The sequence below is a fragment of the Euwallacea fornicatus genome, chromosome 27, assembly GCF_040115645.1.
Source record: "Euwallacea fornicatus isolate EFF26 chromosome 27, ASM4011564v1, whole genome shotgun sequence".
Classification (NCBI taxonomy): Eukaryota; Metazoa; Arthropoda; class Insecta; order Coleoptera; family Curculionidae; genus Euwallacea; species Euwallacea fornicatus.
The window spans coordinates 88,075-108,662 of NC_089567.1; the positions used below are offsets into that span (position 1 = coordinate 88,075).

The 20,588-nt window shown below is 32.5% G+C and overlaps 1 protein-coding gene across 1 annotated transcript in view; it reads left to right on the forward strand.

The window, feature by feature from the left end:
- The window catches only part of LOC136347184 (uncharacterized), a 65,594-nt gene that overhangs the window by 40,018 nt on the left and 4,988 nt on the right, over positions 1-20,588 (forward strand). Inside the window, exons 2-4 of the mRNA XM_066296942.1 lie at positions 14,165-14,504; positions 16,096-16,302; positions 20,313-20,587. Of these exons, the coding sequence (XP_066153039.1) occupies positions 14,419-14,504; positions 16,096-16,302; positions 20,313-20,587 (568 nt within the window). The 5' untranslated portion in view covers positions 14,165-14,418. The remainder of the gene's footprint in view (positions 1-14,164; positions 14,505-16,095; positions 16,303-20,312; position 20,588) is intronic.

The window sequence follows — 20,588 nt, forward strand, 5'->3', positions numbered from 1 at the left end:
AAATTTTTTAAAATTATCTTTATTATACAAAACGCTAAACACGACAGTAGACTAAGAGCAGAGACTGCAGCTTCCCATTCGGGAAAATCGTTTAATCAAGGAATAAATCTTTAGAGTCATAATTATTGGAGCAATATACACGCTTAATGGATTTTGCAATTCATGAAGGGCTATTTTCATTGAAGTCATTAATTTTCAGATTGTGGCATGCCATAAAGCATTAATTATAAAGTTGAAGAGGTATCATTTGCGTATTGTACTGTGTCAAAGCTAAATGAGAATTATTTTGTAGCAATGGGAAGGATGCACTGTTTTTCTCAATTGTGAGGAGCATAATTAGTTATTATATACCTGGATAACTCAAACCAACTGAAAATCAAATATAGCCAGGGATTTCTTTTTCTTTCTTCCATATTTACCATTACGGTTAGGTTATTCAATAATATTCTTCATTTTATTTGTATTTTGTATATTTCAAGGTGTTGTCTTCATATGATCATGAATAATACCATCGGCGAACAAGTCATTACTATAACGAAGAATACAAAAAATACTAAATTCAAAAGTAAAAAAGTAGAATTGAGAAAAAATATAAGTAAAATGGAAAAGTCTACGAAGCAAAGAATTTTCCAGGAATCATATTGATAAATAAAAAAATATTTAACTTGATATTTTGGAATTAGGTCAACATAAGATGGACGTATAAGAGTAACAGTCGTTTGTTGCGTAGAAGTTCTACGCTCTTGACCCTAAAGTATAAAATACTACAGTATATCATTGCATCACTTTAGAGTTTGCCCTAATTTCCAATTTACAAACTTCCTCAACATTGCTAAATTAAATTATTACTCATATTCAACATAATTTAATGTTGTTGATTTCTCATTGTTCATCCAAGTTAAAACCGAATGCCCCATTATTTTAAGCAGGAATGATTAAACGTCTTAAACATCTGCTACAGAAAATTGTGGTATCGTCTGATTAATGAATTAATTAGTACCGCAATTTAATGTAAACTACGTATTAAATTTGGTGATGCTCGAGATAATAAATCAACAAAGGGCCTAAGAATATACTGCGATAACATTGTTTCTAAATGGCAAATGATACAGAATATGCCATTTTTTAATGGTGTTATAATTGTGCGAGTTCCTATACAGATTTCGAAATTTTCTTAAACATTTCAAAAAGGTGGCGGGTACCTAATTTTTATTACTTTAAGCTCTGGTATTTCAGAAACTCCAACAGCATTTACATTAAAAATTTAAAGTAGTTCAGATTAATCTCTTCGATGTTCTTGCTGTCGTCCTGCACTCAGCATGTTGTTCTGTCTCTTTTAAAATATGTCAACATGATGATTTAACATATCATGATGACACCAAAAACATTTTCCCGAAACGAACATTTTATAATTTTTATTCTGGTATTCTACAAATTATAGATGTCTAAACTAAAAAAGAATGAGGACACATTGTCAGTTTGCCATAAATTATTAAGCCTTAAAGCCTTCTTAAAAATTAATTAAAAAAAAAACAAAAATCTGAAATGCTAACATTGACCTACCTCCTCCGTTAAGAGGTCTAGATGGAATAAAAAACGATAAAAATAAACAAGATTTTGATGTTTTAGAAATCGTGTTATGATTGCGTCGATGGCGCCCGCGGAGGAAAACGAAAAAGGAAAACGGCATGCGGTCAAATTTTTATACCTACATGTGTGGGAAAACGTTCTACTGTATATACATCAATCTGTGTATATTGACTTGCTATTAAGACTCCAGCAGAAGTATATATTTTGAGATATGTTTAAAGAGTGGAGAAATCTTTTCGAAAATAATTACGTGGTGCCTGAAATAATATGATATTTGGGCACTAACGGACATATACAGGGTTTTTCCAAATTATGGTGTCAAATTGATATAAAAGGTAAGTTGCGTTATTCTATTTCGGAAATTCTATATAAATGTGCTCAAAAATGATTAATATGAAAGATACAATTTTTGTTTAGATGAAAAATTTTACAAAATATTTATAAACGAACAACATGACAAAAAACTAAAAGACTGACATTGACAATAGAAAATAATAAAAATGAATAGCAAATTAGGTATCAGAAACCTCAACGCAATAGTATATGAGCAATGTGCAGTATCTCGTACTTAGTAAATGTTCTCGAAAACAGTGCACATTATCGATTTTAAACCACAGTATTTTTTGTGTATTTAAAAAAAAACTTTAAGAAAAATAATTCCTGTAGTGTTGTTTTGTACAAACAAATGGGAATAAAACGTGTTAAAACTCGATGAAACACATTTTTGCATATAGCTATCATTAAAGCATCATAAAACCGTAGCGCTTTAAGGAGACATTTGCGCTCACAGGTTTTTATACTCAGATGTCTTCTATTGGTGCTTTGAATAATCCCTAGAAGTATAATTTCATAGTTTTGAAACAACCTGTATAGAAATTTCGGTATAAAATAACGTAATCTACCTCCCATATTAATTTGGCAACATATATTTAAACATACCCTGTATACTAACAGAAAAACCATAAAATGGAAGTCACATTTCAGCCATTTTTCAATCTTGCAATTTTTTTTTCTTTATGCTATGCTCTGCTGGACGAGTTCCTGTACAGAAAAATTCTTGGATTAGCTACAGTAGTTACAGTAAATGACCAAAGCGGTTCAATTGTATTGAAACTATTCAACTATTCCGTCCAGAAACAAGTTATGCAGACATAATATACCGCAAAGTTTAGCAAAAGATACGTGGCATCTCCCAGAAAAAATTTACCGTACACGTGCGGTAAAGAGTTAGGAGAGAATGAAGTCGACGCGATTTTTTATTAAAATATTTATGATATTTCAATTAACAGGAAGCCTTGTTAGCCTCAAAGAGCCTGTTTAAAAATAAATTGCATCAAAACAGTTTCATTTCCGTAAAGTTTTGATATCAAAAGAGTGCTGAAATATTGTCGTTTTGATTGAGAAATACAACGAAATAAGAGACAAATATATCGTGTCAGTTTTTGTCAGGACACATTAAGACTGTTAATATTTATTGCCATTATCAATTACCTAAATCAATATGAAATGAAGTTACAAAATTACTTCACGTAGAAGATGAAAGGACAAAATCGCCATTTTCATTGCGATTGCTTAATTTTTCTGCTATTTTTGGATAATTATTTTAGTAAAAAGATCCGTAATTTTTGCATCGAAAGATCGATGTAGTCATTTATCGACAACGGATCGAGAGTCCCTAGCAGTTGTGAACCAAGCTCTAAAAAAAACTTTTTATGTACAGTAAATATACTCTTCTCGGAGAACTCTGAATCTGTGTGTTTGACAAATTGATTCTATTACAAATTATGTTGTGCTTAGCAACAAGATTTGGATAGATTCCAGATATATCTGGAACGATGCCAAATATTACTATCGCTGGTACTTACTACGAATATCATAATAAAAAGGAAAGAATTCTGAAAGCGGACTCCCTAAGCGCACTAACTGACGAAATAATGTTCACATTACTAACTTCATTACAAGTTCAGAAATGTCATATTACATACCTCTGATCCCCGTCCTCATTTCCGACTCTTATTTCCCGCCCCTATTTTCTTGACGTATTTTTATTGATTTCTAGCATTATTGAGAAGAAACTATACTTTTTCCACAAAAGTTATGGTTTGTTTTCTTTATTTGGTTCTCCAAAAGATAATTTTTGTTAATGTTTTTGGCAAGAAAGTAACTTTTAATTAGAGTCATAATGATTATTTATCTATGTTTATTGGTAATTTTACATGGCAAGTATTTGACCAAATAATACATTACAAAATTAATCCCGTGTTTACATACATACATGTATATTGATTGTAGATCATAGAGTATTATACACCGAAATCGTGAAATCTATTATTAGGCCCTCAACGTCTAATTTAAATCTAATATCAATAATAACCTTAATTTAGGACATGAGAATCATAAATATTTCACGTCTGAAAGGTATATACGATTTTTTTTCTCTACTAAAATTAACTAGATTTTATAAAATGACACCCAAATTAAATTGAAATTAAATCCATAATGCAAAAAGGCATTGTGTCGTGAATTATAGCATCAACGACGACGTTTTTTGTTATTTTCATTGCCATAAGAGCCATAATCAAAACAATCATGGAGTAATGACATTATTGCCAATTATATTGTTAGGTAAATATTGAGGCATATACATGTCATTATTACTTTGTTATTTAGCTGTTTTGGAAAAAAGGCGAAAATATGAACTTCACAGTGTTTTAATATCCCAACAATGGTATCTTTTAAAGCTGTAGTGGAAAAAACAGTATTCAAAAAAATTTATATTCAGAATTTCAAAAAATTTCTCAGTGCCTTAAGATTATATCGTTTATTTTAAAACTGTAAATCTCTCGACAGTAATGAAATATATTCCAACTAGGTAACATACTATTTGTTTACATTTTTGAACATTTTTATCTATCTCACATTGCTGCATTACGAGATAACACATAGTTTTCCATAATAAAAGAGAAATTCACTTGTTAACGGTTATAGCTCCATGAAAGTTGAGACGTAAGTCTGTATTTAATAAAAGCGTTTTAAATTTAAAAAAATCATATCAATGCTCATAAATGAATTGAGTATCTACCCCGTTTTTCAGCATATGGTATTTTTAGTAACTGACAGTAGTTGGTGTTAGTTTCTGAATAAGCCTGTTGCTTGAAATTCTACCTGAGGATGTAAAAGTTTTGCAACAAAAAATAAAACTGAAAAAAGAGAACAGAACAAAAAAAGATCACAATTCATTCATAAATTATAATTTTATTAATGACGGGGGTGTTACTTGCAATATTTAGATGGAAAAAACCTGTACTCGTATCTACACAAGGATATCACCCTAAGCCTCTTGTAGCATTGGTCAAAATTTCTCACTAAAACTTTACAATAAATTATGAACATTTATGACAATTTACTGAACCATGCACTCCAATTTTGTGTTGCATCGCTAATTTTAATTAATTCTCATAAAAAAATGTAATTAATTTTTCACTAAGTAATTAACCACCTAGTGAAAAATGCATTTTTATTTACTTTAAACAATAACATTGATATTTTCAGCAGGAAATAATTAATCGTTTTCCTAATAATGGTAAATATTAGTACGAAAATCGAGTGTCTATTCTGATCCTTTTGAGGCATAGGGGTTCTGTTCTTGTAACTTGAATTAACTTAAACTAACTGATTGATCTACTTCTTGTTTTATAGAAATGATCTGCCTTTAATATCATAACTAGCAAGAGAATACTGTCATTTCCAATAATTAACGTTTTCGTGAAGTGCACCCATTATGAAATAAACCAATTTCACGGGTCAGTTTCCGCCTCAAATTAATAATGTTTGGGGCCTCACATTGTTTTCATTTAAAACATCCATCTATCTAATTTTGTGTTCGTGAGGTTTGATCAAATACATGTTTTTTATATACACGGTGTAATAAACTCAAGTCCATGGAGAGGGATTTCGGAAACGATAAGAGATACCAAGTCGGTTAAATTGAGGCGAAGTTATGAATTTTGGCGCTCAATATTAATCAATTTGTGAATTAAAAAAATTCGGAGTATTTTCGAAAATATCCGTTAAAAATCGAAAATTTAGATTTTCCTTTTTCTCAAAAGAACTCAAAAATCATTATTTAGAGAAAGCAGATACTAAAACGCTATTGGAGCAGTTTCCATCTGGCTTTCTGCTAGCGTGATCAATATTTTTGTTCGACGAATGGTTTTTGAGATATCATGAAATAATTTGAAATTTCTTATTGGCATTATTTTAGGTTTTTACTAAATTGGAGTCTGCATGAAATTTCCTTTACATTGATGTATTCTGTTCCAGTATTTTAATGGATTTTATATAGATAAAAGATAAAAAAACCTTTTTCAACCAACAAACTTCAGATCATATTTTGTCAATTTATTTATTACTCGTTTCATTAATTCTATTAAACGTTTTTAATTCAATGACGTAAATGTCCAAAAAGGTGTCCGTTTACCTTAAAGCATCTGCGTGCTTTTTCAATTATTTTCCTCGTTGGTTTATGAGTTGATCCATGAGCTCCATTTCTTAAGACATTCATAATTCATACTCTCAAGTTTTCTTGGGTGTTTGTAGATGTTTCGATCACTTTGTTTTTTAGAAGTCCCAAATAATCCAAAGGTCCCAAATTAAGAGATTGCGCTGACAAATATACTACACCCCGATTCCCGATCCATCGATTAGGAAAGTGCAAATGTAAAATATTGGAAATTTCTTTACCATTATTCACAGAAGTACTATCTTGTTGGAACTATATGTGTAGTTTCTTGGATAGCGGAATCTTCATTAAATAATGTTAAAACTCATTATTTAAAACTTGTAAACAATTTTGAGACTTAAAATAACCTTAATAAAAATAAACAACTAATATTTGATTGGCAAATAATCATACCCAATCGTTGAATCAAAATGTTGACAATATCACAGTTCGTTAATCTGCATTTGTCGCTCCATATTATGTTATTTGTAATTTTTTTTATCTGTTCCAATATCCAGAGGCAAAAGATGATTCTACGTTCAGTATCACCTGAATGCAATGTTTGGGTTTTTTTAATTTTGTAGGGATGGTAGCCTACTTTCTTCAAATTTCTCCAGCATTCCATTGTATTGAACGATGGACAGTGCCCTTCTGCGACTATTTGCCTTGTTGACACAGACAAATTATCCGTTACCTAATAAGTGACATCCCCTGAACTTGAAAGGTTAGCAAAATACAATGGCTTAGCAAATTAACTAGTGTATTAATGTCTTGCTGCGTTACTTTAACACCACTTTTAGCGAGGCTTGTTGAATAATCTAAATTATTTAAAATTTTTATGTAACATTCTAAAATAACTCATATGTTTTTATTTTATTGTAGGAGACTGCTAAAGATACATTTACAGTACACGAAATATGTTTTGTTTGACAAGAATAACATATCTTCAGTAAGTCAGCCTTTTCTTCATTTGAAATCTTAATTGTTTAACGAAATTAGTGGATTGAGAAATAAATGAATTAGAATATACAAACTGCCGTTTGTTGACTTGACATGGAAACGCCAAATACATAAAAAAAGTTAATTAATGTAAAAGCCACTAAAATACTGGAACATAATATATTACTGCAAAATAAATTTCATGTAGATTTTAATTGTGTAAAAATCCAAGATGGCGTCCATAAAAAAATATAGAATAGCTCATAATATCTCAAAAACCAATCGTTGGGTAAAAATACCGATCACACTAGTAGAAAACGAGATAAAAATGTTTTAATGATGTTTTAATATCAGCTTTCTCCAAATCAAGTTTTTTTTAGAAAAACAAAATTCCAGATTTTCGATTTTTATCGGATATTTTCAAATGTATTCGAATTTTTTAAGATTTGATTAATTAATTATTGTTGTGCGCAAAAATACGCAACTTTGTTGCTATTTAATGAAATTTGTCTCTTAACGTTTACGAGATCACCATATGCAGGGAGTCCCGAAAATACGTGTCAAAAACAGTATTATGAGATTATATGGGTCAATCTAATAAGATTTTGTTCAAAAATTATTTGAAAAAAGTATATCATTTAGACGGTATTTATATCTATTCACAATGTGCAAATGGCAAGTTCTTAGCGATGTTCATAGAAAAATAACCAAAACTTTTCACTGGGTTCTCTAATGAAGAAATGACTAATTTAGTTAAAATTCTGAATTTTTGTGTTAAGTTTCTGCGGCGCTCTTCCCGAATTTCCGGTTTATCTACACAAAAGCACATAATTTTAACGATATGTGTTATTTCTTCATTAAAGAACGCCATTATTGATTTCAAAAGAAACATAAAAAAAGTGAATACATTTTTATGACATTTCTCATAAGTGACAAGATCGTTCATATCAACAAATATTGATAATTATCGAAGTAACGGCAAATTGATGTTCTGTGTGAGAAAAAAAAATGTTGTTCAGCGTGATATGTTAACCGTATGAGAAATTCCCAAGAGATCGAGAAGTTGTAGAAAGGGGTAATGTATCATCAAAAAAAAATCGATACGATGCAGCGACCCACTGAAAAGTCCTCGTCATTTTTCCCTGAACATGGCTAAGAATTTACCACTGGCACATTGGGAATAGATATAAATTTTACATGAAAATAATTCCTGTACAAATGAAACACAATGATTTTCATTGAAATCCATTGAAACATTCTCCAGATATAGCAAAAAACATGTTTTTTTTAAAAGAAATTTGACCATCCATTGCGTTTAAGCAAGACACTTTTTTCAAATAATTTTTGAAGTAAATTTTAATGCATTGACCAAAAATAATTTCATGATACCATTTTTGTCATGCATTTTCAGGACACTCTTTGTAGATTCGAATTGATTGCACCTTGTATATCGGTATTCATCGGGGAAATTATTAATTAATTAGGTGAACTACTTCGAAATAATTGAGGTTTTGCTCTTTGATTTAGAATATGTAGTGCGGAATAACAAGCCTACACAAAAATTCTGTAACTTTCCAAAAAGTTTCGCTACAGCAGTTTAAAACATTTAGTCCTGGAAATAATTATTTATTCCGTTGCGAGACCAGAAAATATTGTTTTGTAGGTCGAACCAGAGCTCCCCCACCGATTCACCTTAGAAACTTAGAGAGCTCTGTTAATTCATTTTTCCGCGCGCGTAACGTACAATATTTTTTACGAGCTACTTTGCTGATACTTCATTTATTAATTGTTTTATATTTAATATTTTAACATGATGTCAAAGAGATTGACATTGTCAAAACTTTTACAATATTATTTCGATACCGATCCATTACTTGAAGCAAAATTAAATGAGATTTTAATAACGACACGCGTACGCTTTATTATTTATCTAGGAGGCTAATCGATCACAGGGTAGTCATAATTTCTTGCTGTTTTACTTATTTTAATTCGATTTAGCCTTTCTTCAAGAAATAGACATTCTGAGTCTTATCTATTGTTTCTTATCCAAAGAACTATAATAACTGATCTAAGACAGTTTCGTTACTGATGAGATAGAACTTACCTACATATTTGACTATTAAGATCCTCGCGTTCCCTTGCAGGAAATTTCTCCCGAAAATCTCGTCGCTCAAATTCCTTTTTATTCGTCTAAATAATGGAATATAAAAGACCCATCTGGCGTGACACCTATCCAAATATTAGCAGCTTATCCCTTTTGTTAGTACCACAAATGCAAGGGAATGGATTCTGCTGTTCGCTTCTTCTCCCCCTTTATCTTTGGATTATGAGCTTTGTGGTTAAACACGCGAGTGGATCCTTAAGGATTCTTTGACTTATAGGTAAGTAATGGACTAGGCAGAGGAAATATTGAATTCAGTTAAGAATTTAGAGCTGTAATGCTAATTTTATGTGATTAATTAGAAAAGGAGTTGTTTTGTGTGGCTTGCCTAAGCGGAGCGCATTAGGAAAATTTGGTCATATTGCGAAGCGAGGAGGAGCAGAGCCCCACTTGCCTCGCAATATCACTGGAATATAACAGGATTTTCATGCAATAGCATTTCCTAAAAATGTTTGTATATGATTTTTTTTAATATATTTTTTTTCAATTTAAGTTTCTCTGCTGATATAGGAATGTTCCTGCAAATATTTTTGATTTAATATTTGCATTTCTTTGTCTTTTTTTTTAGATAGAACTCATTTAATTATCCTTAGCAAGATATTCCGTCTTAATTCATATTTTCACAAAGTTGTGGCAGTCCATTACTACCGCATGAATTTCCTAATTAATCTAACATCTAATAGGGCCTTATATAGTGCTTTAGCTGTGTGAAATTTACCTTTATTTAATAATTAAAGTAGCTACAGAAAATAGCTCGCTGTTAAGCTTTGAGTTTTAGATACATAAACGCAATTTTGAGGCAAATTTTGCAGTGTGTGCATAAATGATTGAGGATGAAGAATGATTTCGGTGCCCTTTCACAATGCTACAAGTGAATTATGTGCCATAGCACTGTAGTTCCTACATATGTAATAACATACGTACGAGTTAGTGGAACATGGAATTTTTAAATGCCCGAACAACACGGAAACTAATTTCAGAAATAAAATGAATGCGAGTTATCATGAAAATAGAAATAAACCTGTTTTATTAATGCTTTTCGATGGAGCATCATGATCCGGAAACTAACTGGCTGAATTTCCGGTGTTAATTAAATATGGAGTGAGTATATGGACCTATTTCCAGTTGGCAAAAGGCTAGAAATATCCAGATAGGAATAAAAAATGTCCTTATTTGGAATGTCCAAAAATGTTACGAACTCAGTTTTGGTTCTAATTTAGAATAATGCAACAGTTTTCCGTTGAAAATTTGAAGTTCGATGTGTTCATTTGAATTTATTTTTTTTAATATTACGACTAACAAGAGTTAAAAGTTGTGAATACAATAAGAAAATGAATGCCAAAACAAAATCAGAAACTACTAGTTCCTTACTGCAAAGATTGGAAGAAAAATTTTAATTATTATCTTCATTTAAAAATCATGTCTTTTATACTTTTTACCTCTCTAAATCTCCCCTGAATTAGACTTGTATCCAAGGTACATGCGTTTTACCTAAAAAATTACAGCATGTCCAACGAGTCTTAGGAAAATTTATTAAGAAATTCATATAACTTGAAGATAAAGTACGAGATATAGCCATACCACATTTGAAGACCCCCTCGATTTTAACCCTATGGTCGCGATTTGAACAAACCGGAATATATTACGTATGTGATTGCTTAACGACGAATAGCGGATATATTGTGTAATCCAGAATTCGAAAGGTTCTTGGGTATTTCCATTTTTATCGGGTAACATTCGAAAGCTACACGCGGATGAGACGGGCCAATACAATATATTTTACGGAGCAAACTTCAATACTGATGCATGTAAATTTAGAAAGGACTTACCATAACTTCTGATTTTTAAACGGAACTAGGAAATAAAGGAACATAAAAGAGCTAAACCCCATTCGTTTTCCCATTTTCTAACGTTGGTTGCTCCTGTCATCTATTCTCATGTATCCATTCTTACAACAAATTTTTAACCACAATAAACATGAATCATTATTCATTTTTCCACAATGAAGCACAGAAGCGCCAAGAAGAAAATAAGGGTCCTCTGGATGTATCATAAATATTTTTCAAGATACTCTAAAGTATATTTATTTCTATGAGCTCAGTCCATTGCTTAAATTGTTTTTACCTGATGTTTTTATTAGGAACTTTATTTATTTGGAAGCAGAGCCGAATTTCGATGAGGAAAACAGTTTCTTGTGGATAACGAGTCTCTGGAGCTTTTAAAGTGAGAGTGCATTTCTTAGCACTTCTATGTACCATTTTATCTCATCATCATTTTTTATTGAAATCGATCACCTAAATTATTGATACAGCCCTATGTCCCAAAATTTATTAAAGCAATGATGCCATGGTTATAGTTTACAATTAAAATAGGGTCGTATGCCATAATGGATGTGAATTATGTGGAAATTAATGACGCTGTTTACGCACTGACCTTAATTTAAGGTTTTTATTCGCCAAGGTAAAAATCCGTGACATTGGCTGGCGGCGTTATGATTCGTTCAACCTAAATATTCAGAGTTTTCCTCCTAAATCCGTATACATTGAATGTGTGATAATATGTTCAAATGCCATTTATTGCTTTAAATACATCACCGCGGTACCACTCGTTATATTTAAAACACCTTTGCTGTTATCATCTACCGTAGTACCTCTAATATGTACGGTACTATGGTGACTTTATAAGGAAACAGGAGACACCCGGAATTTTGATTAAATCATTTTCTCTTTGAATCTAACACAAATATACTGAAACCCCGACAAGAAAACACAGAATTTTCCATATTTGCGCTCATCCATATAATTCTATAGATTCGGAACGTGAAACTATATACGAAATGCTCTAGAATAAAAACGATCATTTTTCCACTTTTTGACATTATTGTCTTCTATTATTATGTCTTCTGGGGCTCGTTCTTGTCGTTTAAACATGACCCACCAAAATAAGTTTTTGAAATTTGCGCGACTTTAATATTTTATGGCAGACGGCTCCCCTCTCCCTTTTCCGATAGAATATTATGAGAAATCTGAAACATTTTTTTCTGAGTGAGCCCCTACAATATTATATAGTCAAAACAGAATGGAAATTACGAGTGAATTCAGTAAAAAACAGGTTCGACTTCCGGTATAAAGACTATTGATCACTCACTTGAACGTTTCAGAGGGCGCGTGATCCATTAGTGTACTGTTTCATGATAAAAAAATGCTAATATGATCTGTTTTATTTTGGGCCTCAAATTAAATTACTTTTATAGCAAAAATGTAGCCCTTGACACGATAACAAGAAAAAGTTTATGGAGGCGTTTCGCTTGGAACACTGCATGTAGGTACCTATCTATCAAGTTTAGAAAGTAATCCCTGCTGCAAAAAAAGAGATTTTATCGTTCCTGCCATCAAGCCGAAATCTGGAGAATTCGAAATCGGAAAAATCAACTTTCATTTATAAAAATCTTTTAAGTATCGAGCTAGAAACCCTGACATTTATCAAAACCGATCCCACTTAAATTACCTTCCATGCTGCGACACAACGTTGTTTGATGATCGAAAAATACCGGCTGTGTGTGACAGTTTAAATTATTTGGGTAAATAAGACAAACCTTCAAATACACCTGCACCGATATTTATTCGAAGTAGATTTTTGCCAAGGCCGAATTTTCTTATTTATTCTTTGTTCTTATCTTTCTTCTTATATTTCCTATTCATCCTATTGTCTATCTTATCTAACATTTTTTTAAATCATTTAAGTGGCATGGCCAGGTACTACTCAGGTACGGTATGGGTATAGATGCTCTTTTGTGTCTTATCTGGAAACATCGAATTAATATGATAGGTAGCGCGTTTATGAAAATTCTATTAGATGTTTTTTAGAACAGTGAATCTAAAAATAATTAAATGACAGGAAACAAACATTTAAGTGAAGTTTGAATGAAATCATTAACTTTTCATGGGCAATGTGGTCAAATTAAGGCAAGAACGTGCAGGTATTTCTGCGAAACAATATACCATGATTTACAGCAAATGAACGGAAGGAAGTTTACACCGATACAGCCAAAGTTCGTTAATTATGACTTAAAATTAAAGGTATATATCGAAACTTATAAATAACTTCTTTGAAGAAAATATTGTGAATATTTTAGCTTACTACCACGTTTTCATATCCTTAGAGCTGTAGATGATTTGGAGTCAGCATGTTTCGAATCAGGGCATACAAGCATAACTAGTATGCAATAAACGCAAGTTCGCGAAAGCCCAATCCTCAAGGACGGAAAATAGCATTTTTATCAAAACAAATTTGGCACCCAAGAAATAACAACTCAACTTTTTTTAAATATTGGTTGGCCAGACGATGTTAGGTTTTCCAGAGAAAGCATTTTCAATACAGAAAATAATCGCTTGTGGGTTTCACATTTATTTAAAGAAATTGGAGTTAAACATTATTGAAATTTCAGGTTTTTCACCTCCTCAAGTTAATTAAAACTAAAGCGGAACCCCAGCATATTATAACCAGAAGTTAACAAAAAACCTCTTTAAAATCTTTGATGACTGTCGATTCAAACACTCGAGCGCGCGGGTTTGACCTGCGTTATCTCCCGATTTTACCCCACCGAATTATAAGTTGCGGAGTAAAATAAATAAAGTTATGTTACTCCAGTTAACCGTGAAGAGGAATTGCGTCAACGTATAACCAAATTCGTTTTTAATTCGTCAGTGAAATTATATAACTTGGCCTTATATACAATCAAATGTAGCCAAGAGATTAGGAAAAAGGTCGCCATAGTAATACGACAATATAGATAATCATCAAATGGATGTTTCTAGAATAGTCAGAATTGTGCCGCTAGAAAAAAAAATTATTTATACAGTAAACAGTCTATTGTAAGCACTCAGTGATCAAAAATAGTTTCTATAGCTAAATGAATGTTTTTAATATTTTATGTTGCTAACTTCAAATCTTGATGTTTTTGTGTGTTTTAGATAAAACTGGTGAACATCCCTAAACAACAAAGCAGGAATTAACACAGGAAACAGGAAATTCATCGGTCCCTAAACTAAAATTCAAACCTCCATTAGAACACTCTTGCGACACTAGTTCAAATCTAAAACACGATAACTGACAAAAAAACAGAACTATTCCCAGATACATTACAGGGAGGGACAAAAGCACCAAGTTATCTGATAGTCGAATAACTGAAAATCAAGAGGCGAATGTTTAGCAAACTGCCTTTTTCATGGTGGAGGACACTGATACATTGACGTGCAGGGATGGGCTGGCTTATGTTATTGGCAGTAGCGCTGGCCCTACTCAAACTATTAGGTAAGCGATATACGTACAGAGTGTTAATTTGAAAACTTCCTACCCCTATTATGTCAAAATGAGATAAATTTTTAGAAAATCGTCGGAACACGTCAATTTTTTTATCGAAGGAGGAACAACTTTTATATATAGTTCACTGTGCCTCTTGCAACCCTCTACCTCCTAGGGCTATCTTCTCAAATATCTTAAATGGTAAAGGAGGTTAGCATACATAATTTTAAAAGACTTTTCATTCCATACATTTTGGCACCTCATTTGTTTATTTGACTTTTGTATTATCAAGTTAGGCGTCTTTGATCATTTAAAATTCATTTTTCTATTAGTGTTTTGATAGAATTAAAATCAAGACTTTTTTTTATTCAAACGTGTATTGCTATTAGGAGATTGTTATAATAAACTGCTGCATAGCCGTTTAAAATTATAAAACACATAATTTTTGTTATTATTGACCTTTAAAAAAAAACACACGTTCAAAATTTGAATTTCTATTTTTAATAGTTTTAGCTTATTAACTGTTCCAAATTTTCTTCATTGTTTTCCAAAGAATAATAAAGCGTATTTTGAAACTCTTCCCTGACATTTCAAATAACGGTTCTGGAATAGCTTTGCTTGCCTCTGTGATTCAACTTTTCAAACTGTCAAGATTATCACGCCAGATTTGTATACAACCAGTTTTATATGCCCTGATAAAAAATAATCTAACGACCTTAAGTCTGGTGATCTTGCAGGCCAGTTTATTGATCCCTTTAAAATAATGCGGAAGAACTCCATCTTGCTGAAAATGCATTTAGTCTTCTTGCAAGATGTTTCAATTAATTTAATGTTCCAAATGAGTTGATATTAAATAATCAATTATGTTTTCAAGTAAGCTTAAGTACAACTCTCCAGTTAAGACTTCCTTAATAAACATAAGTCCTATAACGGCATTTTCGAGAATACCAGCCTAAACATTAATTTTTTTCTGTGTACTGCATAGCACCCTTTCTAAAAACGTGGAAATTTTCGTTATTTCAATATCAGCAGTTCAATTTATTGACCTGACCATTAAGGAAAAAATTGCTCTAATCACTGACAAAACAAATGTTTGTTAAAAAAATTGGTAATTATTAATTAAATTGGTCATGGTTTCCTAAAACTTGATTCTCCTATGAAAATCGTCATCACAAGGTTTCTGTAAAATTTCAATTTTGTAGGGATGGAATTTATTTAATTTTAGTGCTTTTCGTACAGTCTCACATGACATTCCAGTTTGACTTCTGACCTTATGAAATGCATTACTGGATTCTGCAATGAAAGTTTCCAGAATCTATTCGAACAGCTCCTTTGCTGAAATGTGTATACCATTTTAAAATTTACTCACGATAACTCACGAACATAGAGACATCAAAGAGGTGACTGGTTCTAGAGGTTACAGGGCCGAAAGAGACGCAGCGAATTCTATATAAAAATCGTTCCCCCTCCATAATAAAAACGACGTGTTCCGGCGATTTTTCAAAAATTTATCTCGCTTCGAGATAATTGGAAGAAATTTTCAAATTGACACCTTGTATATATAAAACAATAAAATTTCTTTAATTTTATCAATGATTAGGAGTAACTCAAGGGACCACAGCCCAACCCAATCAGGCTCAATTACCACAACTCAGTACACCGTCACCGGTTCCTGGCATGCCTGGTGGAGCCATTGGTGGGATCAGAAGAACTGCGAGTGGATGGAGAGAATGGAGAAGGGCAGATCCAACTTTGATCAACAGTCTATGGAGGAGCAAAATGGGAAATGGCATAAGAAAACAATTAGGTATTGTTGGGTGAAATATTTCTTACCTGGAACGAGTTTACAAGATGCCAGTCGTACCGATTGCTATTGAATCACCCTATCGGTATCAGATCTTGAAAGATTTAAGCTAAAACTTGATGTATTAAACTAAATGGTGATGGACCTCAAAATCCCCAATATAAAATATATATATTCAAGCAGCAATAGTTACAGAATTTTACACAAACACTGAAGTTGAATTAAGTTTAGGAATGTGCGACTGTAGGGTATAAGTTTTCAAATTTCTTTAATACATATTTATTCCATATTTATCACATTAGCCCTATAAAGTTCTCGATTCGTGGTGGCTACCTTCATGTCGCGAAAAATTCTTCCTGGGTAGTATGACCATCTGATGAAAATCTACATGGTGACACTATTTTGGCAATCAAACAACCTTTTAGTAGCTCAAATTTTTTGCTACGCATCACTCGAGAATGCTTCAATTTAAAATCTTTCTGTCGGCCCTTTAGTTTTTGTTCTACTTCAGACGGAATCGTAGTTAGTCTTGAGGAATGATAAAAAACTTTAATTTGTGCCCCAATCTTCCAGTATCTTGAAAGTTAAACAAAAGCATGAACACGAACTTGAGTCAAATTAAAAATAGAATCGCATTCATTATCTCATAATTTCGTAAGTAATTAAATAATTCTGAAACAATATGCCCTGCAGATACACTTAAAATGCAATAAATTAAGGCTAGAAAATTAGAGAGATAATTTGAATAGAAAAAAAATTGAAATAAATTTAAAATTTAAACCCCCTGTATAACATATTATTTACCTCGGTAACGAAACGTTGGCCGACATGTCTAAAGTATCTTTTTGGATCACAAGGAGCACTTGTTATCATCAGTGAGAATTATGCCATTTGCAACCGACACTATACAGGGTATCCTCGAATTACGTGGCCAAAATAATACCGCAGATTGTTTGAGTGAAAATAAGTCGATTTAACTAAACTTCCCTCAGTCCAAAAGTTGATAATTATGGAGCTACAGGGTGTTAAAGTTGAAAAAAAAAATCACATTTTCTTTAATATCTTTCGATTTCTTTGAGTTAATTTCACGAAATTTCATATTTGAGGGTGTTTTAGGATACGAAATTCAAATTTATTAACGATTTAGTTGTTTCTTCTAGGGGGTGCCACAAGCTACCATTAGGACACATTTAAATCTCTGTAACTTTTTCGTGCCACGGTGTATATTATTTTGGTATTTAAAAACCTTTTTCCCTACCTTTTATACTTAGAAAAGGTATACTTTATTGACGTCGCTAGAAGCAACGGTTTTGGAGAAAAACGCATAATTCTAATGCGCTGCATATTTGCGTTAGCGCTTTTAAGTAAATAACTCAGTTGGCTATGTTTTTAATTGACATTTTAACACTTGAATTTGTTTCTCAAATGTCAGTTTTTTTATTTAGCCCTCAGTTTTTCTTGTCAGTTTCGCTTCTTGTTCCTGTAAATATCCATAAGTATGGCCAATAAATTCACTTATTCTGAAATAGTGGATATGCTGTTAGTTTATGGACTTTGCCGTTGTAATAGTCAAAAAAGTGTACGAGTTTACAAGGAAAAATATCCTTTCCGTAGAATTCCAAATCGGAAAACTTTTGTTAATATTGAAAGGCGTCTAATTTTAAGGTAATTTGCATGCATCATCAGGCTTAGATGCATTTTTCTCCAAAACCGTTGCTTCTAGCGACGTCAATAAAGTATACCTTTTCTAAGTATAAAAGGTAGAGAAAAAGGTTTTTAAATACCAAAATAATATACACCGTGGCACGAAAAAGTTACAGAGATTTAAATGTGTCCTAATGGTCGCTTGTGGCACCCCCTAGAAGAAACAACTAAATCGTTAATAAATTTGAATTTCGTATCCTAAAACACCCTCAAATATGAAATTTCGTGAAATTAACTCAAAGAAATTGAAAGATATTAAAGAAAATGTGATTTTTTTTTCAACTTTAACACCCTGTAGCTCCATAATTATCAACTTTTGGACTGAGGGAAGTTTAGTTAAATCGACTTATTTTCACTCAAACAATCTGCGGTATTATTTTGGCCACGTAATTCGAGGACACCCTGTATAGAAAAGGTTCTTATTTGAATAATAAATTTACTTCAGCGTCGCTAGTTTTACTAGTGCCCAGTCTTAATAAAACAGCAACCAGTTCTTTACGGACCCTGTCATTTGCTCAAATATTTAAGCCTGACGAAAACAAGATCGGAAAAATAATAAAAAGTCGTTTGTGTACTAAAAAATAGAAACAAAACAATATACAGTAAAAATTTCATAAAATTTAATATTCTTTTCCTGAGACGTGCAGGAATAAAATTATCTTTCAACAGGCATATTTTGTAATAGTTCTCGGCGTTAAAATAACTGGTTCGTACTCAAATTAACCAAATTTTGGAAGAAGTTAGCAGCACGAAGTATAATGTTTCCATGAAAATATCTTACTAAATAATACATAAGCCGGCGGTGCCTACACTTGAAACTTAATATTTTATTAAGTCACCTCCATCTACCGTGCTCGATTTTGTTCCCGGTCTACTACTCTCGGTCCCAAAGGACAGTGTAGCTTACAAATGGACTATATAAAATGCTCCATGCAAGTCTATTTATGCAGAAACTGTTTTTCCGGACAGCCATGAAACTTTTTTCTGTTCAGTTCTTTAATTGAGTAACCGAAACTGTACTTAGACTTACTAAGTTGGATTTCAATTAATCATTATAACATATTGAATCAATGGAGCATGTTTAATCGGTACGGTATGAATATTCTGGGTCAATCCGCTAAAAAGTTAGTCCGAGGTCCAGGTTAGTATAGGGTGCTCCGCGTTCGACTTCCACTATGAGTCTCTCGGGAAATTAGTACTTAAAAGGTGAATGTGGAAAAAAACTTTTCCTTTGCAAATCAAGATCCGACTTAATCGCGCCTTTATCTTTAATTGTCTCAAAACAGCACTTGTTCCGTTTTTGCATCCTGTATTTAAAACTTCTACTAAGCACAAAATTGCATTGCTAAGGCTACTATTGAGGAATTTTCCTGATCAATTTGTTAATGAAAATATGAACGTTTCATGCATTACTTAATATTCTTTGCATCACGGCAGCACTCAAAAAATACCTGTGGTTGATTCGTTTGTTAATATTTCTAACAACCCGATGAAGTTTACAGTTGGACAAGATTTTAATTAGACTTCAACAACACCTCGTTTAGACTGCAATTTACGTCATTGTTTTCATCCTGTCAACTCGAAATAATACGGGCATTTTCTGGGATATTATTAGGGGGAGTGGAGAAGTGCTGTTAAAAACGAATGTTTCGGAATGGTAAATTTTCGGCATGTTAATTACACTGGAAATTATTTGGACGTCTATTCGTTTAATTTAATGGAACGAAAAGTTGGACACAAAGGGCTACAATTCAAAACACAGTAATATTAAATGGTAGGTACCTGTACACAGTGCTCACGTGAATATCTGCGAATGCTACAAATGTATGAGATCTTTCATAATTTCCAGTAAATAATAATCGAATGGATAAAAATCTGGTTAAGTGCAGGTCAACGTATGTCTCCATATGATTCCACCTAAAAAACTAATAATATTTTAAAAAGCTGAATTGAAAAGTGTGAACATTGCAGATGGCGCCGATAAGAAAAATAAACTTGATCACGGTTGCCGATAATAGGAAAGTGGGATTTCAAACATAAAATTGCCAAGTTACAGAAGAGAAGTTGTAAAGATGAAGGCCAAACATATTGAACCCCTGGTTGAAACGAACTAAGGGAAAATCCTCATGGTTAAGCTCCAGAATCAGACAGCCTGCCTATGACCATGGATATATTCTGTTATTATTTTATATTTTCTGATACCTTAGAAACCACTAACTCCTGACTGACATACTTGAATTTCTTTGTGCTACTGAGGCAATGTCAGCTATTGGATCATTGAGCGATTATTACATAACACTACATTTCAGGAAACGCAGAGGTTTACATAATATTGGCCCTCCTAATCGGCGTTGTCACGGTTGTCATAGGCTGCTGGTTGTCCGACAACTGTTGGTCTCCAGATCCGGACACTGGATTAATGACTGTGGCCTGACCACAGTCCAGAGGTCTTCCAGGTGGAGGGCCACGAGATCCACGCGACGGAGGCGTTGTAGTGGTGGACGTATCTTCCGGAGAGGACGAGGAAAATTCGTCTCCTGGGGGCCGATCTTCAAGTCCAGAGAGCGATTGGCCTCTCGTAGAGG